Source organism: Suncus etruscus, chromosome 3 (genome assembly GCF_024139225.1).
Source record: "Suncus etruscus isolate mSunEtr1 chromosome 3, mSunEtr1.pri.cur, whole genome shotgun sequence".
In the NCBI taxonomy this organism is placed as follows: domain Eukaryota; kingdom Metazoa; phylum Chordata; class Mammalia; order Eulipotyphla; family Soricidae; genus Suncus; species Suncus etruscus.
The window spans coordinates 120769051-120791446 of NC_064850.1; the positions used below are offsets into that span (position 1 = coordinate 120769051).

At 47.7% G+C, this 22396-nt stretch overlaps 1 protein-coding gene across 1 annotated transcript in view; it reads left to right on the top strand.

The window, feature by feature from the left end:
* SETD7 (SET domain containing 7, histone lysine methyltransferase) overlaps window positions 1-22150 on the top strand; it is a 32899-nt gene extending 10749 nt beyond the window's left edge. The window contains exons 3-8 of the mRNA XM_049770105.1: window positions 2649-2850; window positions 5260-5449; window positions 8008-8089; window positions 10210-10327; window positions 12317-12474; window positions 17303-22150. Coding sequence (XP_049626062.1) covers window positions 2649-2850; window positions 5260-5449; window positions 8008-8089; window positions 10210-10327; window positions 12317-12474; window positions 17303-17483 — 931 coding nt within the window. The 3' untranslated portion in view covers window positions 17484-22150. The remainder of the gene's footprint in view (window positions 1-2648; window positions 2851-5259; window positions 5450-8007; window positions 8090-10209; window positions 10328-12316; window positions 12475-17302) is intronic.
* The last annotated feature ends 246 nt before the right edge of the window (window positions 22151-22396 follow it).

The following is a 22396-nucleotide window of genomic DNA, read 5'->3' on the forward strand; positions in this document are numbered from 1 at the left end:
TATTTTCTTAAATGGGGCTATGTCATATTTAGTGTAAAATCACCCCATGGGCAGTATCTCCAACCCCAGGTGAACGAGTCTGAATCTGGGTTCATGAAATAATTAATGAAATAATTCAAAACAGACTGAGGGTGAAACATGTGTAGTCTGGCAGTCTTTTACCTCTTATCTCCCCCAGCTGCTAGCCAGAACTGCCTTTTTTTTTTAATACAGGGACCACCCCTGAGTGGGGCAGTAAGGACATATTATAGCTCAGGCTATCCTGAGCCAGTTCTACTGAGGTTTACAAGTAAGACAATCTCTGTTTTGGGGTAAATCCAAGTTGTAAACAAACAGGAACCAGGGATGATCTTTGTTTTGGGTAAGATAAGGTGTAGTTTAATTTAGGATATTCATTAGTATTCCAAGATGGGTTTTGTTTGAAATGAGGGATGGGAAAGGAAAAGGTTTTGCCCCTGCCTATATATATAACCTTGGGACTGGTAGTGCCCAAGTGAGATTCAAGAAAAGCTCCTGGGGGGGGTGAAATCCAGAAAGGTCTACAGAGAGAGTCCTCTCTGTGCAAGCAGCAGGAACACGACAGCAAAGCTTTTTTTTGGAGAGGGTGAGGTAGTCAATATTTTAGAATTTTTCAGGACACATCTGGTCTCTTCAGTAACAACTCAGCTGCTTTAGCAGGAAGGCAACAGTTAGAAGCCACAGAAAGAAGAAAAAATAAAGAAGCCACAGAAAGGAACGAAGGTCTAAGCGGGAGAAAGACTGCAGCTCTCACACACTTCAAGCTTGCAGCTGATTTCCTTCAAGACAGTCTCAAGGCAGATTCTTTGGATTGTCTGGAGAATCCAGTGCTAACGATAAAAATTTCCTCTCCTCACTGGATTTCGTGCAAGTTATAGCCAACCACCTAGAAAGAGAAAGTGTTTCCTCCAGCAGACGCTAAAAATCAATTTCAAATAATGTAGGAAGTTTTCTGTGGCTGTGTTGTGCATCTTACAAGTGCATCTGTGTGTGTGTGTGTGTGTGTGTGTGTGTGTGTGTGTGTATGTGTGTCCCCACACATCTTAGGTCTGTCCAGCTAACAGAGAGTGATCTCATGTGTTAATTTCATGTTCCCAGGGTTGGTTCCATGAAAGGGGGCTCTCAGATAAGCTGTCCCCTGGGTTCATGAGCAGCATGTCCTTAGGAATGTGAGCCTGGTTCAAAGAACCCTGCCTTGTAAGTTCAATCATAAATCGGAGAGACTTGCCAGGCCAGCCTGATGGGGATAATCCTCCCCAAACATGCACTGTGACATTTTGAGAGCTGTTGCGAATCCAAAGTCAACAGAGTTCAGGCTGAGCAAATAGAAAAGCAGGGCACCAGGTAACTTGGCATTTCAGATCCACCATATTCAGGCTGTGTGCCCAAAAGGTTCTTGTGCCACGAATCTAAAAGGGAAACTGAGCTGTGATCTTGCCTTTGATGTGGCCACCCTGGAGAGGCAGACAAGGAAGACAAGGTTTCTTGCACGGGGTTACGTCATAGGTGGGTTGCTTATCTTCCATTGAGACTGCCTCTTGTGTTCTCTCTCTCTCTCTCTCTCTCTCTCTCTCTCTCTCTCTCTCTCTCTCTCTCTCTCTCTCTCTCTCTCTCTCACACACACACACACACCCACATTCCCCCCACCCATATTATGAGAGTCTAACAACTCATGCTCCAATTTCAGGGAATTGGAGGGACGTATGTCTGAAAGCAAATGTTGACACAGGAAATAATCCACACATAGTTAAGGGGATAAAACAGGTTCAGAAATTTCCACATGCAAACCTCCCATTTTTTTTTTTCTTAGTGTTTGGGTCACACCCGGCATCACTCAGGGGTTACTCCTGGCTCTACACTCAGAAATCGCTCCTGGCAGACTCGGGGTACCACATGGGATGCTGAGATTTGAACCAATGACCTTCTGCATGAAAGGCAAACGCCCTTCTTTCATTTTTGGGCCACACCAGATGTGCTCAGCTGTGTGCTCAGAGATCATACCTGGTGGTACTTGGGGGACCATATAGGATATTGGAGATCAAACCTCATTCACCACATGCAAGGTTCTGGCCCCTTTAGGAATTATCTAAGCTGCAAAACCCACCCCAAGCCTCCTTGTGTTCTGTAACTTGAGCACATTTTATCAAGGTTCTGGTAAGATTGGTGGGGTTTGGTCTACAGTCTTCCTTGCCAAAATTTTCATGATGACCCATCCACACCTTCATATGCACATACTTACATGTACATATATGTTTATAGATACATGCATGCACATGTGCTAGCCCTGTATTTACTTGAGCAAATCTTTAACTATTTTCCAAAGAGATGGAAGGGGACTCTTGCTCCGGATTTACTTGGTGATGAACTAGTCAACAATGATTGTGACTGAGATGGGCACATCACTATATCTGCTGCAGAGAAAACACCAATAGAAACAAGGCCTCAGAAAGGCCCTTCAGACATACCATTGCTGAGCTGGAGACAGTACTGGTGGGGAAGGTGCTGGCCTAATGCACTGCTGCCCCCTTAGATGCCTGGGCAGCACAGATGGCTGGGGTGGGGGCCTGGCTTTGGAGAGGGTGGGGGCAGGGCCCTGCCTGAAGTGCTCCCTGTGTCCCCAACCTCTGCAGCACCCTGGAGGGCTACTATGTGGACGACGCGCTGCAGGGCCAGGGCGTTTACACGTACGAGGATGGGGGCGTTCTGCAGGGCACCTACGTGGACGGCGAGCTGAACGGGCCAGCGCAAGAGTATGATCCCGATGGAAGGCGAGTCTTCCAGGGCCAGTACAAGGACAACATCCGGCATGGGGTGTGCTGGGTCTACTACCCAGTAAGTACAGCCTTGGTGGTACCCCCACGCCTGTCCATGGCTTCTTGGGCAGAGGAGTGAAGCTGTAGGCTGGAGCCATAGTGGAGCAGGGAAGGTGTTTGCCTTGCATATGTCAGACCCAGGTTCAATTTCTGGTATCCCAAAGGGTTCCCCAAGCTCCACCAGGAGTAATACCTGAGTGCAGAGCCAGGAATAAGCCCTGAACATAGCCAGATGTGACCCAGAAACCAAAATTAAAATTATTTTAATTATTTAATTATAATTTAATTAATTTATTTTAAAAGCAGGTGAAGCTAGTGTGGTAATATCCAGAGATAATAGGTCTAAGGTAGAAAGCTTGCCACAAAGTGCAGTCAGGGCAGCGAAGGGACCACTGTGACAGTGATAGTTGGGGATGATCACTTGGGACAAGAACTAACTGTTGACAGGAGATAAAGTGATGTGCCTTGGAGGCAGGCAGGGGGTTTAACCGGGCCCATTGATAAGTGAGAAATATTCATAGGTGAAGGGTGGTGTACCCTGTAAAACTGAAACTTAATCCTAAACAGCTTTGTAATCTCAACGTTTAAATAAAAAAAAAAAAAAAAGTGAAGCCATGTTTGGGGCACCGCGGGCCCAACAACCTGACAGTGGGTGCTCCCAGCCCTTTTCCCAGGGATGCAGAGAGGTTGGGCCCTGTTCTAGTGTGGTGTGAGAAAGGAATGATTCCATGTCATAACAAAGAGGAGCAAAAAGGTTTCACTGCTTCTCATGGACAAAATTAATATACTGCTATTGAGCACCACTGGGTATGGTACAAACAAAACAAAACAAAAATTGCAAAAGGACGTGAGAAATAGTACAGAGTACCTTGCATGCAGCCAACACTAGTTTAATCCCCTGGCACTGAACATAGTCTCTCTAAGCCCACCAGGAGTGATTCCTGAGCACAGAGCCAGAAATAAGCCCTGAGCCTCACCAGGTAGGACCCTACCTCCCCTCCAGAATATGATTCATAAGTTTTCCCCTCCCAACCATCATGTTGTGTTACGTGAAGTAGTAGTTGAAATAAAAAATAATAATACAGGGGCCAGAGAAGTAGTTCAGAGGTTATGATGCTTGCCTAACATGCAGCCAACATGGGTTGGAGTCTAGGTACCACATATGTATATGGTCCCTCCAATCATGCTAGGAGGGATCTCTGAATTCAGGGTCAAGAATAAACTCGGGGAGGGAGGGGGCGGGCGCAAAGAAAAAAAAATAAAAAGAAGAATAAACTCGGGCCCCTTCCTTCAAAAAATGTATGTGTGTGTATATATATATATATATATATATATATGTATATATGCATACACACACACATATGCAGCTCTGCTCAGTCCCAGTCCCAGATTTGCTCAGTAGCCCAGAACACAGACTGCACATGAGAGGCAGAAGAATAAGCAATAAGCAAGAATAAGCAAAACCAGTGCATAGTGTCCTGCATAGCAGCCCCAAGCACATCTCTGACCACCTCAGATCTTGCAACCAAGATCCTAGACACTGGATATTAGCTCCTCAGGTCTCAGAGCCAAATCGAGGATCAGTGATTCATCAGAATCATAGTGCCCAGCTCTACTGCCAACTCATGGCATGTTGCCTGCTTTGCCTCCAGCATCTAAAAATTTCTCTGGACAAAGCTGGAAAGGGAGAAGGGGGCAGCCTCCCTCCCTTAGGAAGGCTGTGGGCCCTTGAGAAAGGCTCTGTATGAAATTTAAATATGTAATACATAATATAATATAATGTAATGCGGGGTCCTAAAGCCCCCCGGAGGGGCCCGGCCAGCGGGGAAGCGGCTGGGAGGCTCTTGGACGTCCGCACCTTTATTTGGCTGGGTTAAAAGAACAACCACACCTGTAAAAAATCTGAGAGAGGTTAGTAATGAAGACCTCAGGCGAAATATCCGGTCAGAGGTAAAATTTATTGGTCCAGCATCTCTTATATAGAGGAGGAGAAATGGGCAGGTAAAAAGGACATGTCAATCATACTTTTTGGCGCGAAGGCTATAGAACAAAGGCAGTAAAATATTCCAGAGGGGAGGGAGACCTTATGTCTCCAAAGTGGGATCTGCAGCTCGCTTATCTGGAGCTAACATCAGTCTGTGAAGGGGCAGGTTTTTGAAGCGTAGCTATTAACTCCGGAAAGAAGCTAAAGGGAATGGCCTAAATCTGGAACTGGCATTGGGGTGTTCACTTTTCTCTTTGGCTTCAAAGAAAATCTCCTTCAGCTGCGAAATACCTTTCCTGTTAGCTCAAAAGCTTACAGCAAAGTCTGCAGGTAGGCAGCCTTAGGTGAAAGGCTGCATAAAAGACAGAAGACAGAAAAATTGATCTCTGACAGGACACTGTCTCCAACAATGTAATATAACCAGAACCTGGTTTCTTCTGTCAGGATGGCGGCAGCCTCGTAGGAGAAGTGAATGAAGATGGGGAGATGACTGGGGAGAAGATTGCCTACGTCTACCCTGACGGCAGGACGGCGCTGTATGGCAAGTTCGTGGATGGGGAGATGCTAGAAGGGCAGCTGGCCACTCTACTGGTCGAGGAGGAAGGGCGACCCCTCTTCCAGCTGGTTCCTGGAGGTGAGTGCCGGCTCTGTGGCTCGATGGACACCTGCTTGTCCAGGCTCTCAGTGCCTTCGTGTCCACAGAGACGGTGGCAACTTGACTCAGACACAGGGAAGAAGGGAGCGAGGAAGAGCCAAGATTTTCCTTTTGCATGGCAAAAAGTATTGGTATGACCCTTTGAAAACAGCATATGCACTGAATTTCTTTCCCAGTTAGGCTGGAGAGAGAAAAGCTAATAGATGTAGGTGTGAAGAAGCCAACATTGTGCAGCTATTTGGGCTCTGAGGAAAGGGCAGTGGTCCAAACCAAGAAATTGGACTTTTATATTTAGGTCCAATTTGGGGGTAGTTTTCAATGTCCCACTTTGAAGTTTGTTTTTATGTGTTGTTTTTGTTTTTTTGTTTTTATTTTTTTAATTAAGTTAAAATTGAGCCCATCCAGATGCTTTATGAGAATCCAAGTGGGTCCTGGAAGAAGAAGGGACATAAAAGGGGAAACCTACAAAGAGTAATGTCTGACACTGGTGATAGCCTTGTATAAGCTCTGAAAGCAGAGACCAAGCTCAATGTCATTTGCTCTGACATGCACCATCTCCCTGTCCCTGAAGGGTGATTTTATTTATTTGGGGGAGGCATTGGATTTTGGATTATACCCAACTGTACTCAGGCTTACTCCTGGCTCTTCTCTTAGAAGTGGCTTGAGGGACCATATGGGATACCAGGGATCAAATATGGGTCAGCTGTGTGCAAGACAAGCATCCTGCCTGCTGTATTATGACTCTGGCCCTGGCTTACTTATTCCTTTTGTTTGGTTTTTGTTTGGGGGACCACACCTGGCAGTGCGAGGGCTTCCTCCTGGCTTTGCACTTAGGAATAACTTCTTTTTTTTTTTTTTTTTTTTTTTTTGGTTTTTGGGCCACATCTGCTCGGTGCTCAGGGGTTACTCCTGGCTGTCTGCTCAGAAATAGCTCCTGGCAGGCACGGGGAACCATATGGGACACCGGGATTCGAACCAACCACCTTAGGTCCTGGATTGGCTGCTTGCAAGGCAAACACCGCTGTGCTATCTCTCTGGGCCCAGGAATAACTTCTGATGGAGTCTGAGGGACCTTATGGAGTATTGGGGACCAAACCTGTGTTGGCTATGTGTAAGCCAAGTGACTTCCCCACTGTCCTGTCTCTCCAGCCTCTGAAGGGTTTTCACTTTCCTGAGGAAAACTATATTTCCAAAGGACACACTCAGTTCTATGTACTCTCATGTGTGGCAGCAAGGAGACACAGCTGAGGCGGGTCCCTGGAGGTGCTGGACCCTCCTGTGTGACCGAAGTCCAGCCCTGAGGTTCAGCCACTGTGCCAGCAGCCTTGGATGGGTTAGTGGACCTCAAAGAAGCTACTTCCTCTAGTGACGAGCAGACATGTGTAGCTCCGCAGAGCAACCAGGAGGGTCCATGACCCCCTTCCTCCCAGACCCAGTCAGACATGACCCCTCCTCCAGGGACTGAAGATTTTGAGGGACAAAGATAGTGGGGAGTGCAATAGCACAGCAGGTAGGATGTTTGCCTTGAACGCAGCCAATGATGGCCAACCCAAATTTGATTCTCGGCATCCCATATGGCCCTCTGGCCTGCCAGGAGTTATTTCTGAGCACAGAACTAGAAGTAACCCCTAAGCACCACTGTAAGTTGTGGCAAAAATAAATAAATAAATAAATAAATAAATAAATAAGATAGTGTGGGTGTCCTAGTATTGAGGGCAAGGCCCGTTTCCACTGCTGGCATCTGAGGCTGACCCTGAGCAGAAGAGCAGCTTCATCTTGGGACCCCCAGAACTTATAACATGATAGCATCAGGCATAAGTGCCTGCCAGGCTTCTGAAGGCCCTTTCAGAAAGAAGCCGACTTTGTTCCCACTTCCTCAAAAGCGCTTCTGTTCTTCATTCTGGAGACTGAAACTTTCGTTCTTGTTTTTTTTTTTTTTTTTTTTTTTTATTGAGGGCAAAAGTGTAAAAACCATTATTCAGCCAGAGACAACCCGAGCGAGCACACAAATGCGTGACAAAGCATTTTCTTGTTCAAAATGTCCCAATTATTCGGGCTTCATGGGGACCCCAGGAGAAAAGAACAGCAAAAAGGGGGGCAAGGCCCAGCTGACAGCCGCAAAGGAGTATCACCCAAGTGACTCTTTTCCATGCTTGAATTTGCTTCTTTGGAACTCTGATTACAGGGGAAAGAAGATGGGCTGAAATTCGGGGCCTGGGCCAGAGAAACCCAGTCTTTGCTTTCACTGCCAGAAGCTTGGGTGGATCCCCAGCTCCAAACTCCAACTCAAATCCTGAGCTCTGGGCCTGGAGAGATAGCACAGCGGCGTTTGCTTTACAAGCAGCTGATCCAGGACCTAAGGTGGTTGGTTTGAATCCCGGTATCCCATATGGTCCCCCGTGCCTGCCAGGAGCTATTTCTGAGCAGACAGCCAGGAGTAACCCCTGAGCACCACCGAGTGTGGCCCAAAAACCAAAAAAAAAAAAAAAAAAAAATCCTGAGCTCTGACCTACTGACCCTATGTGGATCCTTTCCAGGTGCTGTGTACCATTTTGACAAGTCAACTTCATCTTGTATTTCTACCAATGCTCTTCTTCCAGACCCTTATGAATCAGAAAGGTAATTTTTCAGGGGATGGGAGGGGGCAGCCTCAAGCAGTGCTCAGGAGGCTTAGAGGCCACATGGGCAATTCTCAGCCATGGGATTTCTTTGGCCCTGAGATATCAAGACCAGCTAGGTCATGCTGGCCGTGCTCAGGGTCTTGGTACCATGTCCAGTAGAGGTGGAAAACTGTGAGATGCTGGGAATTGAACCCAGGTCAAGAGTCAGAAGCATAGTACTAGAGAGATAACTCAGTGGGTTGCATGAAGCCTTGCATGAAGCTGGCCCTGGGTTCGATCCTTGGCAGCTCAGAGTGAGGAGTGAGCACTCAGCATTACTGTTTGTGGCTCAATACCTTCCCTCCAAAAATTTATTTTCTCCTATTGGTCTCTATAAGTTTGAGAATAATATTAGTTAGCAGTGGAAAATTTTTATTGGAAGGCAGTGAAAATGTTGTCATTAATTAAAAAATTTATTTTATTTTATTTTATTTTATTGGCCCACATCCATCTGTGCTCAAGGCTTATTCCTGGTTCTGCACTCAGGGATCACTCCTGGTAAGCCCAGAGGACCATATGGGGTGCTCGGGGTGGAACCTGGATCTACTATAAGCGAAGAAAACACCTTATTCACAGTACTGTCTCCCTGGCCCCTAATTAAAAACTTTATTTTATGGATTTTTTTTTTTTTGAGATTTGGGGTCACATCCAGCAGTGTGCTCAGGAGTGACCTTGGGAGGTGCTCAGGGAAATGTATGTATTGCCAGGGATCAAATTGGAATCCACCACATGCTAAAAAGCAAGTGTCTTAATCCCTGTAGCATCTTCCCCAGCTACCTTTAAACATTTTCAAACATTATTCCAAGTACTGTGTTGTCATACAAAAACTCCATTTTCTTCCTCATCAGAAAGCAAATGTGGAGTGGTCCTCAAACTATGGCCCACAGGCCACATATTGTATTTGTATTTGTTTTGTTTCTTCATTGCAAAATAAGATATATGCAGTGTGCATAAGAATTCGTTCATAAGTTTTGTTTTTACTATAGTCAGACCCTCCAATGGTCTGAGGGACAGTGAACTGGCCCCCTGTTTAAAAAGTTTGAGGACCCCTGGGAGTGACAGCACAGTGGGTAGGACTCTGGCCTTGCATGTGGCCAATCTGGGTTTGATCTCTGTCACCCCTCATGTCCTCCACTTCAGGAGTGATCCCACAGCCAGAAGTATGCCCTGAACACCAATGTATATGATGACCCAGAAAACAAACTAATCGGCCGGAGATATAGCACAGTGGCGTTTGCCTTGCAAGCAGCTGATCCAGGACCTAAGGTAGTTGGTTTGAATCCCAGCATCCCATATGGTCCCCTGTGCCTGCCAGGAACTACTTCTGAGCAGATAGCCAAGAGAAACCCCTGAGCATTGCCAGGTGTGGCCAAAAAAACAACAACAAAAAAAAAAAAACAAACTAAAACATTACAGGGCCCAAAGAGATAGTACAGCAGGAAGGGAGCTTGCCTTGCATACGGCTGTTCCGGATTCTATCCTCGGAATCCCTGATTATTGCCAGGAGTGATCCCTGAGTGTAGAGTGAGGTGTAAGCCCTGAGTACTGCTGGGTGTGACCCCCAAATAAAAAGCACCTGTGGCAGTGCCTTTTATCCATTTCTGTAAGTGCCTCACCTGGCAGTCTAGGCCAAGTGTGGATGTAGACACATGGCCTGTATCAACCCCGAGCCACACCCGGCTCCAAGCGATGCTCTTTAAAGAGACAGAAGTACCTTTTTTTTTTTTTTTTTGGTTTTTGGTTCACAGCCAAATATGCTCAGGGATTATTTCTGGTTCTTGGTGCAGAAATTGCTCTTGGCTTGCTCAGGGGACCATATGGGGTGCCGGGATTCGAACCACCATCTATCCTAGGTCAACTGCGTGCAAGGCAAATGCCCTACTACTGTGCTATCTCTCTGGCCCCAGAAGTACCTTTTTGATCCTTCCCAGTGCCACATACTGTGGTTTTGCTGTTCGCCCTTCCATCTATCCCTCTTGGCTGGATTGTGAACTGCTATTCCACTTGCAGGAGCCCTGGTGCTATTCTGGGGTCTGACAAGAAAAGGCTGCAGAGCTCACTGTCTGCTTCGCTCTCTAGGGTCTATGTGGCAGAGTCGCTCATCTCCAGTGCTGGCCAAGGGCTGTTTGCAAAGGTGGCGGTGGAACCTAGCACCATTATGTCTTTTTATAACGGAGTCCGGATTACACACCAAGAGGTGAGTGAGGGAGCTGTGGGCAACTGACTTCACTGGATAAAGGGCTTTGCTCTAATCCCCCTTCCTTGTCACTTTATCCCTCTCACTTTAGGAACCATCAGACACCATCAGACAGCTGGAAGTTTTGTGAGCTGGGTGGTATCTGGTCTTTGCAAAGGATCCTGTTGCTGGAATGAAAATACTAGCACTTGGAAGGCGTGTAAACCACAGGGAGAAAATGATTTTTTTTTTTTTTGGTTTTTGGGTCACACCTCAGTGCTCAGAGGTTACTCCTGGATCTATGCTCAGAAATCACTCCTGGCAGGCTCTGGGGACCATATGGGATGCCAGGATTCGAACCAATGACCTTCTGCATGAAAGGCAAATGCCCTACCTCCATGCTATCTCTCCAGTCCCGAAAATGATTTCTTGTACCTGGAGTGATAGCACAGCAGGGAGGACATTTGCCTTATACACAGCTGACCTGGGTTTGATCCCCAGTACTCCATATGGTCGACCCCCCACCCAAGCCTGCCGGAGTGATTCCTGAGCACAGAACCCTGTGTGCCATTGGGTGTGCCCCAAAACAAAACCAAAAGAAAGCAAAAAATAAAATGTTTTCTCCTTGCTCTGCAACAAATCTGAGGGTAGATTATAAACCACAGTAGCCCTGGAATGAGGAGTTTCTGGGAATTCTTCTGTTAGGACTCCAATCCTGATCCCCAAAGACAGTTAGGGTCCAAAGTCAAAGGGCAAGACCACACAATTGAAATCAAGCAAAGCAAAGCTTCATTCCATTTACCAACAAGCTACAAACTGACTGGTCAAGGCCACCACCTGCCTTGGGGTGTTGACCCCAGGAGTTGACCCCTCTGGAGGGGTCACAGGCCAGGTCTTATAGGACAGGAAGCAGGAAGTCTTGGTCTTTAAGTTAATTGGCTGTTGTCTGGGGTGTTTCTAGAGTGTTTCACTGTGTCCTTTTATGGCTAGGTGTTTAAGGTGGTATATTGTATTTTAGAGGGGCTTGAGGTTTGTGTCATTATTGTTGGGATAGAAATTTACCTTATTAGCCTTAAGTGTAAACTTCACATTGGGTTGACAAAATGGAGTCCCTTCTGCTCTAGGCTTCACAACACCTCTCCCAGGCACCCTATCCTGATTTAGATCTGACATAGATTCTGGTGGGGGGATAAGCTCTGCCTCCCACTTTCCTCTTTACTTTCCTCTTTCTTCTGACCCCTAGTCTGACTTTGTTTTTTAAGTTCCACAACACTTTTACACAAAGAAGGTGATTCCTTCAATGAGATCCTCATTATCTTGTCCTAGGCAGCACCTGGTGTCTGAAAAGCTGACCCAGTCAGACTTGAGTGATGATGATTCACTGACATGGCTGGTGAGCTAGCACAGGGAATGGAGCTGCGGTGCTGGCCATGGCTAAGCCCACCCCATTTTTGAGGGACATCCCAATCCGCACGATGGCTGTGATCCTGGTGGCTGCTTTCCCTAGTCCCCCATGTCACTTCAAATGTCTGAGCCCTGGGCCTGGAGAGATGGCACAGCGGCGTTTGCCTTGCAAGCAGCCGATCCAGGACCAAAGGTGGTTGGTTCGAATCCCAGTGTCCCATATGGTCCCCCGTGTCTGCCAGGAGCTATTTCTGAACGGACAGCCAGGAGTAACCCCTGCGCATCGCTGGGTGTGGCCCAAAAACTAAAAAAAAAAAAAAAAAATGTCTGAGCCCTGGACCAATGACGATAAAAGGAGGGAAAGGGCAGGGGAAGGAAGACGGGTCATGAGGTCCTGGATACTTACCTACCTAGAACATGGGTGGACAGAAAAAGGAGACAGGAATTCTGCAACATTCCCTAGTGCTTTGCCTTCCTCTGCTGGTCTGGGACAAGGAGGGGCCCCAGGATGTGGGGGTCAAAGCTAGGCAAATGCCTGTGGAAGAGGGAGGTGGGGACAGGGATGACCCAGGGGCAGGGGTCTCTGAGTGCAGTGTTCTCCCGCAGGTGGACAGCAGAGACTGGGCCCTGAACGGAAATACACTCTCACTAGATGAGGACACAGTCATCGATGTGCCAGAGCCCTACAACCACGTGACTCAGTACTGCGCCTCCCTGGGTCACAAGGCCAATCACTCCTTCACACCCAACTGCGCCTATGACATGTAAGTAGGAACAGGCCTGAGGAAGGTGGAGGGGGTTGGTCTCCAGGACAGCCCCTCTTCCAGCATGGCTAGCTGAGCTGTAAAAAGATGCTACAGTAACCTGCCAGAGGTTTGGTTTTCGGCCTCCCTGCAGATTGTCTCAGGCTTATCTAGGGGTCTGGACAGAGCCCAAACCATACTGTGCTCAGCCACTGACTCCACCACCACCCTCAGCGCTGGGCTTCAGCTCTTCCTTCCCTGGCCTCCTTCTGGAAGGAGCAAATTTCTATTCTCGAGAATCTCAGTCCAAACTGACCCTGCTCTGCACGGAGGAGCTCAGGGAACCTCGTCTGATGAAGAAAAGGAGTGTAGTGATCCTCTCAGCCCAGGCATGAGGGGTACATGGGCTGGAAACAGCTTCTTAAACCCAAGGCCCTGGGCTGGAGTGGTTGTAGAGCTTGTCCTACACACAATTGACTCCTAGAAGCAGTCTGGGCATCACATATGGTCCCCTGAGCTCAGTCAGAAGTGGGCCCTAAAAGAAAAAGATAGAAGAAGATAAAAAAAAAAAAAAAAGTGGGCCCCGATGGGTCAGAGCAGTGTGTTTGCCTAACCTGCTGACCCAGGTTTCATCTTCAGCATCCCATATGGTTTCCCAAGCACCATCAGGAGTGATTTCTGACTGCAGAGCCAGGAGGAACATGAGTGCTGTTGGGTATGGCCCAAACCCCCCACCAAAAGTGACCCGGTGCAAAGTCAGAAATAGACCTTGGGGCTTGAGTGATAGCACAGTGCTAGGGTGTTTCTCCTACATGCTTCCAACCTGGGACTGACCTGGGTTCGATCCCTTGTATCCCATATGGTCTCCTGAGCCTGCCAGGGGCGATTTTTGAGCACAGAGCCAGGAGTAACCTCTGAGCACTGCCACCCCTTCCCCCCCATAGAAACGCCCTGAGCACCGACAAGTATTCACCACTCAGCCATCAAATAAACCTAATCAAGTAAGCAATCAAATAAGACCTGATTATCTTATTATAAAAGATGGTCGGTCTGACACTGCCCAGCATGAGGGATCCCGGAACACATTGAACCAAGGACTAAGGCCAGATGCCCTGTCTGAGCCTCTGCATGGATTCCCCCCTTCTGTGGCTGATCTCAGAGGGGTGCACGTACTGGGAGGTTGGGGAGATGTAATGCAGACTAGGTGATTTTAGGGCAAAACGTATTAAAACTAGACTGTTGGGGCCAGAGAGATAGCAAGAAGGTAGGGCATTTGCCTTGCATGCAGAAGGACAATGGTTCGAATCCCGGCATTCCATATGGTCCCCTGAGCCTGCCAGGAGCAATTTCTGAGCATAGAGCCAGGAGTGCTGCCCCTGAGTGCTGCCAGGTGTGACTCGAAAACCAAAAAAAAAAAAAAAACTAGACAGTTAAGTAAGCTATACAAATGGATTATCACTTTAAACAGATGGACTGCACATGGAGAACCACATCCTACCAAAATTCTTACTAGATCATGAGGGCCAGAACAAAGTTAGGGAGGCATTTGCCTTGCACACGGCTGACCTGGGCTTGAACCCCAGCATCCTTTATGTTCTATGAGCCTACTAGGAGTGATTTCTGAGTGCAGAGCCAGGAGAAACCCCTGAGTACTGCCGACTGTGGCCCAAAAACCAAATAAAAAAATAATAATAAATTTGGACTCAATCGAAATTAGGTTATCCTACTGCCCTCCAGGGGTTCAAACGAACCCAGCTCTTGGGATCTCCAGGCCACCTTTGTGAATGGGGCTTCCTTATCCACAAAGACATCTGTCTTTCTGTCTGTCCAGGCAGACAGAAATGGCTCTTTGGAACTCAGTCTCTGGGTTCTGGTGATTCAAAAGTTCTTTCTTTGCAGCCCAGCTGGTTTTCTTCATCATGTCTCCTCCTTGGCCTTGGTTAATGTTCTTGTTAGTTTGGGGAGAGGGTTGTACTCAGGCTTATTCCTGGAACTGTGCTCAGGGATCACTCTTGGCAGTGCTTGGGGTGGTGCCAGGTTTGGAGCACTGGTCAGCCCTGTACAAGAGGAGCACTTTAACTAACCGTCTGGAGCCCTATTACCTCCTTCTCTTTCTCTCAGACAGTTCTCTCACTCTTTTACACAGTAGCCCACAAAAGCATTTGTTTCTTGAGCCTCTGCATGTGGTCTTTCCAAAGCCCAGAAGAGCTGACCTTTCCTGAAAGGAGATAGTAGGATTCCTGGGCCACCATCCCTTCGCTCCTCAGTACCTCCTGGGAATGCTGCCAACGCTGTGCATGGCCTCTTCCCATGCATCTCGTTTCCCCCCTCCCCCCTCCCCCCCTCCCCAGAAGCTGCATCAGCTCAGGCCTCAGTCAGTGGCAGGCACGCTGCCAGGATGAGCAGGTCCCTTCCTGTGTTCTGAGAGGGCTCCTGACTGGTTCTGGCAGGGACGCGCTCTTCTTGGCAGCCAGGCCATGTACTGAGGCTGCAGCTTCTGTTGAAGGGTGGGTGGAAATGGCAAAGGCCATGTGTCATGGAAATGAAGCCGACAGCATTCACACCATGCCAAGGCTCCTGCAGCCTGTGCGAAGGGGGCTGGAGCAGGTCCCCAACTGCACCTCGAGTCCCCCCTGTCATCATGCACAGCTGAAACTGGAGGAACTGCTATTTTGGCTCCTCTCTTCCAATGGCTGCTCTGTGCTTTTCTGGCGAGGACATGATTTTCCTCCATATCCCTCCCCACTAAAAAAAGAGAGACCAAGAGCCAGATCAGGGATCAGTCATGCAAAATCAAGTCTGAGCCCTCCTGGGATAGTTTCTAGCCCACCATGATAGACTTGAAGAGTATGAAATAAACTAAATACAAAAGTCAGGTCCCAATTTCACGATCTTATTTTGTTTCTGGAATGATCTAAATGATCTACACAGCCATCCATGTATGCTGTAACATACTCTTTGTAAGCAGCTGGTTTTGTTTGTTGCTTTATTTCTTTATTTTTGGTTTTTTGGCCACACCCAGTGTTGCTCAGGGGTTACTCCTGGCGATGCGCTCAGAAATTGTTCCTGGCTTGGGGGACTGAACTTCGGTCTGTCCTAGGCTAGCATGTAAGGCAGATGCCTTACAGCTTGCACCTTCGCTCCGGCCCCTGTTGCTTTCTTTTTAAATTATCAGTCATTTCTAGTTGGGTTTTAGACACCAATCACACCACATATCCGCCTCCCTCTATCGGTTTCCCAGGCTCCCACAGCCCCAGCCTGCCACCATGATGGGGTCATGTTTAAATTTGATTGCTGAGGTTTGGGACTTGTTTTTACATGTTGTATCTGTGGTTTGGTGGTTTAGCTCTCCCACTCCTTTAGATCAATGATATACTTGGATCCCCTCGACCCTGCTCCCCATTGTTTCCCACTATCTCTACTCCCCACCTCAATTTCTGTCCTTCTCCTCTTGTACTCTGGGACCAAGTATGATAGGGCATCCCTTGTCCAGTTACTCTGCAGTTCACTCATAAGTGAGACCACCCTGTTTGTCCTTCTGCCTTTCTTCGTCTAACAAGATATCTTCTGGTTCTAGCCATGTCACAGCCAATTGTACACTTGCATCATCCCTAGCAGCCATCAACCATTCCACTGTGTGTATGTCTTCCTCATCCACTTACCTATCTCTGGACCCAAGTCGAGTCCATACCTTGGCACTTGTACTAAGTGCTGCAGTGAACACTGTGGTGTATACTTTTTTCTGAGTGAATATCTGTGTCCTAGGGTAAATACCCAGAAATGGGATCGCTGGGTCATAGGCTGTAAGCAGGTTTTTTTTGTTTTTGTTTTTTTTTTTTTGTTTGTTTTTGGGCCACACCCGGCGTTGCTCAGGGGTTACTCCTGGCTGTCTGCTCAGAAATAGCTCCTGGCAGGCACGGGGGACGATATGGGACACCGGGATTCGAACCAACCACCTTTGGTCCTGGATCGGCTGCTTGCAAGGCAAACGTCGCTGTGCTATCTCTCCAGGCCCTGTAAACAGTTTTGAGATGCCAAAAGCAAAGACAAGGGGCCAGAGCACAGCAGATAGGGTTTTTGCCTTGCACACAGCTGAACCAGTTCGATCCCTAGCACCCCATTTGGTCCCCCTAGTCTGCCAAAAGTAATTTCTGAGCACAGGGCCTGTAGTAACCCCTGATCACTACCAAATGTGGCCCCCAAAACAAATATGGCAGAAACAAGGCTACTTTCCTGGGACTGGAGTGATGGTTCCAAGGACTGTGAGAGAACATTCTGGAGACAGACTCTTCACCTTTGATGCAAGAGAAGGGCTTCTCATTGAGGGTGCTCTGGGGTGCCTGGGGCTCTTTCATACAATTCTCAGTGTTCGGAAGATGCTTCTGTGTGGATGAAGACCTGAGGTGAAGGGCTCTTGTGTCCACATGCTGGCCAGCTATATGGGGCTGCATGTCACTTGGTGCTGGCCAGGGTCACAGGACTATAGGCAGAGCAGGCTCTTGCATTTTAGAGTTTGAAGGAGCCATACCTGCTGATGTTCTGAGGTTACTTCTGGCTCTGCACTCAAATATCACTTCTGGTGATGCTCAGGGGACCATATGGGATGCAGGGGATCAAACCTGGTTGGGTGTGTTCAAGGCAAGTGCCCTCCCTCCCCATGGTACTGTCTCTCCAGCTTCCAAGCTTTTTAGACTTAAACATCAGGTGATCCCAGGGCTCATGGGATCTCCTATACAGGAAGATGCCAAATCCTGCAGGTCTGGGGGAGGTCACAGGTCAGTGCTCACACCAGCTCCTATTTTGTCTCTGACCTGCCCTTAACCCCGAGTGACTGTGCATCCTGATGCAGGTTTGTGCATCCCCGTTTCGGGCCCATCAAGTGCATCCGCACATTGCGAGCTGTGGAGGCCGATGAGGAGCTGACAGTGGCCTATGGCTATGATCACAGCCCCCCGGGGAAGAGCGGGCCCGAGGCCCCCGAGTGGTACCAGGTGGAGCTGAAGGCCTTCCAGGCTGCTCAGCAGAAGTGAGGGGCCTACATCTTGACCCGCATCTATGCACCGTGTTCATCCGACAGCGCTGGACAACCAGGAACGCCCCACTGAGACCCCGCGTCCCCCATCCTTCACCCTGCACTAGCCACAACATTCTCACCTCCTAACTAGGTTTGATTGCATTACTCAGACCAGATTCAAAAGTAGTCAGCCTGCCCCCTACAGCCGGCCACATACAACAGCGCCAAGATGGGGTGGGGCGGGAGGATCATTTTTGGCAATTTTCCCCCTTGATATTTTTTTCACACCGCAAATGCCAGATTGGTGTGATCTCACTTGCGCACGCGCCCTGTCAGGAGAAAAATCTATTTTCATTTTCTAGAGCTAGTATCATTTGCCTTTTAACCTTTGGTCTGTATCTTGCAATAGAATGGCTTTTTTTTTTTATTATTCCTTGTGAACAAATCCCTGTTTTGGGGGGGTCTTTTCTACCCCACACCAGTCCTGCTCTATATCTTAGATTCTCTTTTACAAGCGAGAACCTCCAAAAGAATTGGGGCTTCAAGCTAGAGAGTGGATCTCGCTGACTTTTTAGATGATTGTTTCATTATCATGTCTAATATAAGGAACTGGCTCCTACAGCCAGGGCATTATTATAGCATTTTTATTCTCGCATGGAAACAAAGATACCTTTGCTTTAAGATGTGAGAAGACATACCTTTAATTTGTTTGCATTCATTTATGGTAGAGTTGTAATATATACTTGAAGAAGAGAGGGAAAATTAGCCTTTTGAAGCAGTGTCTATGGAGATTTTGCCTTGGTAGGAATTTTTTCTCCTTGGTGCACATTAAATGTACATAGCATAGAGTCATCTGGCCTGCCAGCACCGTGCACTGAATTCAAAGCCAAATGGCAAACTTGAATTCTAACCCAGAATTTAGAAGTTGTCCTGTTTTGTTTTTCATTGCTACTGTCAAGAGAGACATACTTTATGAACCAAACCTTAATGTGCACTCTTTGGCCATTATAATTTTAGAGCTCTTACCTGCTTTGTGAGTTCATTGTGAGTTCCAAGTTAACACCTATATAGTTGAAAGGCAACAATGCAATAGCCTTTCCTGCCATTTTGCTAGCCATGTGTAATCAGCACGCAGAAATAAGGAGAAACACACCCCACCTCACCCTGTTTTGAGTTTAGCTCACTAGGAATAGACTATCACAGGACAGCTCCGGGTGAATTCTGAGTGTTCAAGCTTCCAGGAAGCATCAAGGGAACTGACCAAGGGAACTGGTGCCGGCTCCCACATGGCAGTGCTCCCGAAGCCCTGCCAGCTTCATTGAGGCAAAATCAGGCTGTCCCTGACACCCTCTGATGGGGTAGGAGCAGGCCCCTAGCACCTGGGTTCTTGGGGAGCTGAAATGAGGTGATGCTCTTCTCAGGGAGAGGAGGAATCAGTCCTGACCTCTGCCTGGATCTTATAGGCTCATGTATGTCTCACAGAAATGAAGTGAAGGAGAGTGAAGTAGACTCTTGAAAATGATTGAGGTAAATGAAATGTATCCAAGGAAGCATGAGTGCTTCTCCAGAGAACAGGCTGGGAGAGAAGGGGCCAGCATATAGGACACAGCCCAGCAGCTAGAGAATACAACAACCAAGGTGCTTGCCTTGCACAAAGTGGACCCATGTTCGATCCTCAGGCATCCTATATGGTCCCCAAGCCCCACCTGGAGGATCCCTGAGCAAAGAGCCAGGAGGGAGTCCAGAATACCACTGTGTGTGACCAATGGGGAAAAAAAAAGGCACCCCACCTTGAGTTGAAGTACCACCAGTTGCCTGGAGTCTCTAGGCCTTTCCAAGCTACCTTAGCTAGAAGTTCTCTTTTCTGTGCAGGTAAAAATCATTACTAGGATCATGTCAAGGAAAAGGGCGTAGCCCTCGTGGTCCTCTTCATTCTGGCTCCTCAAGCCTTGGCTATCAAGGCTGTGCTATCTCTGAGAGGGTCCTACTCTGGCTTTAGCAGGCAACCTCAGTCTTAGCCTCTTACAGGGCTGGATAATTCCAGAGCATTACTGTTCTGATGACTTCCTGGCCTTCATTGCCCAGGGACTTCTTCCCGTGGCAGCCTACTTAGTTCCATTACAGGGAGCCCAAGTCGGGAAGGTAGCCCCCTCTGATCCTCCTCTCTCCCTGGTGGCCCGCAGGGAGATCACAGAAATTTTCCCAGGTGGTGGAAAAGGCTGAGGTCACAGGAATATTCACTCTGAGTTGTCTCTGCCCTACCCTGCATGACTCCACCTTTTCCTAGCAGCTTTTCTACAACAAATACTGCCTTCTGCTAATCAGGAATAGGTTCATCCGAAGAAGTGTCCTTGAATGAACTTTGAATGCCTTTGAATGCACTCAGAAAAACACCCACAAGGTCTTAGAGGCCAGGGAGAAGGGGCCAAAGCCATAGGCCAGGCAGCCCTGATGGACCTGGGAGAAAACCTTCCTTCTCCAGCCTCTCTTTGGATTCCTTTGGGCCCAAGGTTCTTCACAGTCCTGCAAAGACTCAGGGGAGAGCCTGGTGTCCCTAATTCCTTTGTATTCTCCAAAGAGCAGGAAGTGATTGATCCCCTACCCAACTGAGAACCCAGGGTCTCCTCAATAAGACCTGAGTGGTAACTTGAGAAATTCCCCTTTTATGTATAAAATTGCAAATCACTTCCCTTCAGAATGCACTTAGGATCTTCCAAGAAGGTATCTCTCTTTCCTGTGGGGCTTTGTTGGAAGACTTGCCTCCAGCTTATTTTAGGAGTTACAGTAATGAGTTAGAATCCTGAGTTATTGTTTTGTTGGTTTTTGAAAAATAAAAAAAATTTTGCTTCCAAAATATAAGTAAAAAATATGTTGCAAGACTGGTAGTTAGGAAGTTTTGAAGCCACAGATCAAAGGTTATCTAAACATTAACTTGACATTGTCTTAAGGTACCTCGAGAGACTCTGATTTTGATTTTGAGCTTTTCTTCTGGATTTTGGAGCCTCGATGCCACATTGTTTTTTGGTATTTTTTTTTTTTACTACTCATTTCTAATAGTTTTGCTTTGCCAGCCGTGTGCACGTACATAGTCAAAGCAATGAACAGATTTCAAGCCATATGACCACAGGGGGCTGCGAGCCTTTTCACCAATTTTAACGCCCTTGTATGTAAATAGATGTTTGTATGAAACTTTTTCCTGGTTAGGATGACTCTACTTCAAGGAAGTGGAATCACTCCAGTGCTATTTAAACTAACTTCACAATTCCGGGTGAGAATTCTTGGAGTCTATGGAGATACGATGCAGATCAAGCTTTGATTTGTACAAATCCAAACCAAGCCTACCAGCAACCCTCCTGGCAGCCTTGCAGTGGAGAGTTCCGTAGGCTCCCCCAGTGCCTCCTGGTATAAGTCAGGTGCTCACGGAGGTGCATCCTGGGACCTCGCTCTGGGTCCTCAGGCCGGAGAGTGCATTCCAGATGCGGGTGCAGTTTTCCGGAGCGAGTGTCACTTTCTTTGCAGGGCAGCAGAATCAGAAGCCAGAGGTGGCCAAGGCCACCATACCCCGCCACCCTGACTGCCTAGCCTCATTCGTCAGGGAGGCCAGCCTCAGTGGAATTGGGGTTCAGTCCCCTATCTTCCCCCGACCACACACACACACACACACACACACACACACACACACACACACACGACTTCACCTTTCTGCCAGCAGCCCCTGCCTTCTGCCCTCCCCACCCCGCCTGAGAGGATGGAGCAGAGAGCAGCTGGCCAGGGGCCCAATTTTCAGCACAGTCATTTCCCATCTCAGCTCTGGGACTGACACCACACACCCTTCCCCCCGCAAACTTCCAGCCCAAGACATACATCCATGGAGAGCGCTGCTGGTGTGATGTCACACCTCCTGTGTGATGTCATGTCCCAGCTTCTGAGCTGTTTTCTTAGCCAGAGCAAGCACATCATCCCTAGGACAAGCCTCCTTACTTCCTATACCCCTCTTTTCCCAGTACACCCCTTTACAATATTGCACCTCAATGCGGCTTCTTTCTGCTCGGCCCCTGGGTGTCATGACACACATGAAGACAAATGTTCACTGTGGATACTAGCAATACGTACACAGGCCAATTCATGGGGAGCTGTTGGCTTGCTCTGGGTCTCTGGGGTCACTCGGATCCCCTCTCCAGGGAGAGGCTCATTTGTCCTACAAGTAGGGTCAGGGCTCTATGCTCCCAATTCAAAATGTTTCCCTTCTGAGTTTCCTATGTCCTCTTTCTCTCCTGAAACGCATTCGTGAGGTGATGAAGACTGTTTTAAGGAGGGGAAGCCTGGGGTACGCTTTCAGCATTTCTTTCAGTTAACCCAAAGTTAACCCCATCTCAGTTAACGAGCATCTCCAATTGGTCTCTTGTGCAATTTGAACTAAATCTTGAGCCTTACTCAATATCTCTAAGTCTATGGTTTTTTAAATTATGGAGAATTTATGAAAGATGTTTACATGGATGCTGTTTGCCCTTACTGTGTTATGAATGAGTTTTTTTTTGTAGTGTGTCTGGGTGCATGTGCAAGAGAGCAGGGAAAACTGTTTCTGAAACAAAACTTGACAAATATTTGTAATGAAAAGTAAATTTAAAGATTGCTCTAATTGCGCTATAGAAACAACGCAAGTATTAAACAAAATAGACCATCTTGTCTTTGTCTTTTTTGGGGGGGGCCCAGGGTGAAAGGCAGGTCAACTTTGCTATTGTCCTATATACTTAGGTTCAAATCACTAAGCAATTTAAAAAAAAAAAAAGTTATCCGGACCAGAGAGATAGCATAGTGGTAGAGTGGTTGCCTTGCTCAGAGCTGACCCATGACAGTGGTTCAAATTCTGGTATCCCATATGGTCCCCCGAGCAGCCAGGAGCAATTTCTGAGCACAGAGCCAGGAGTA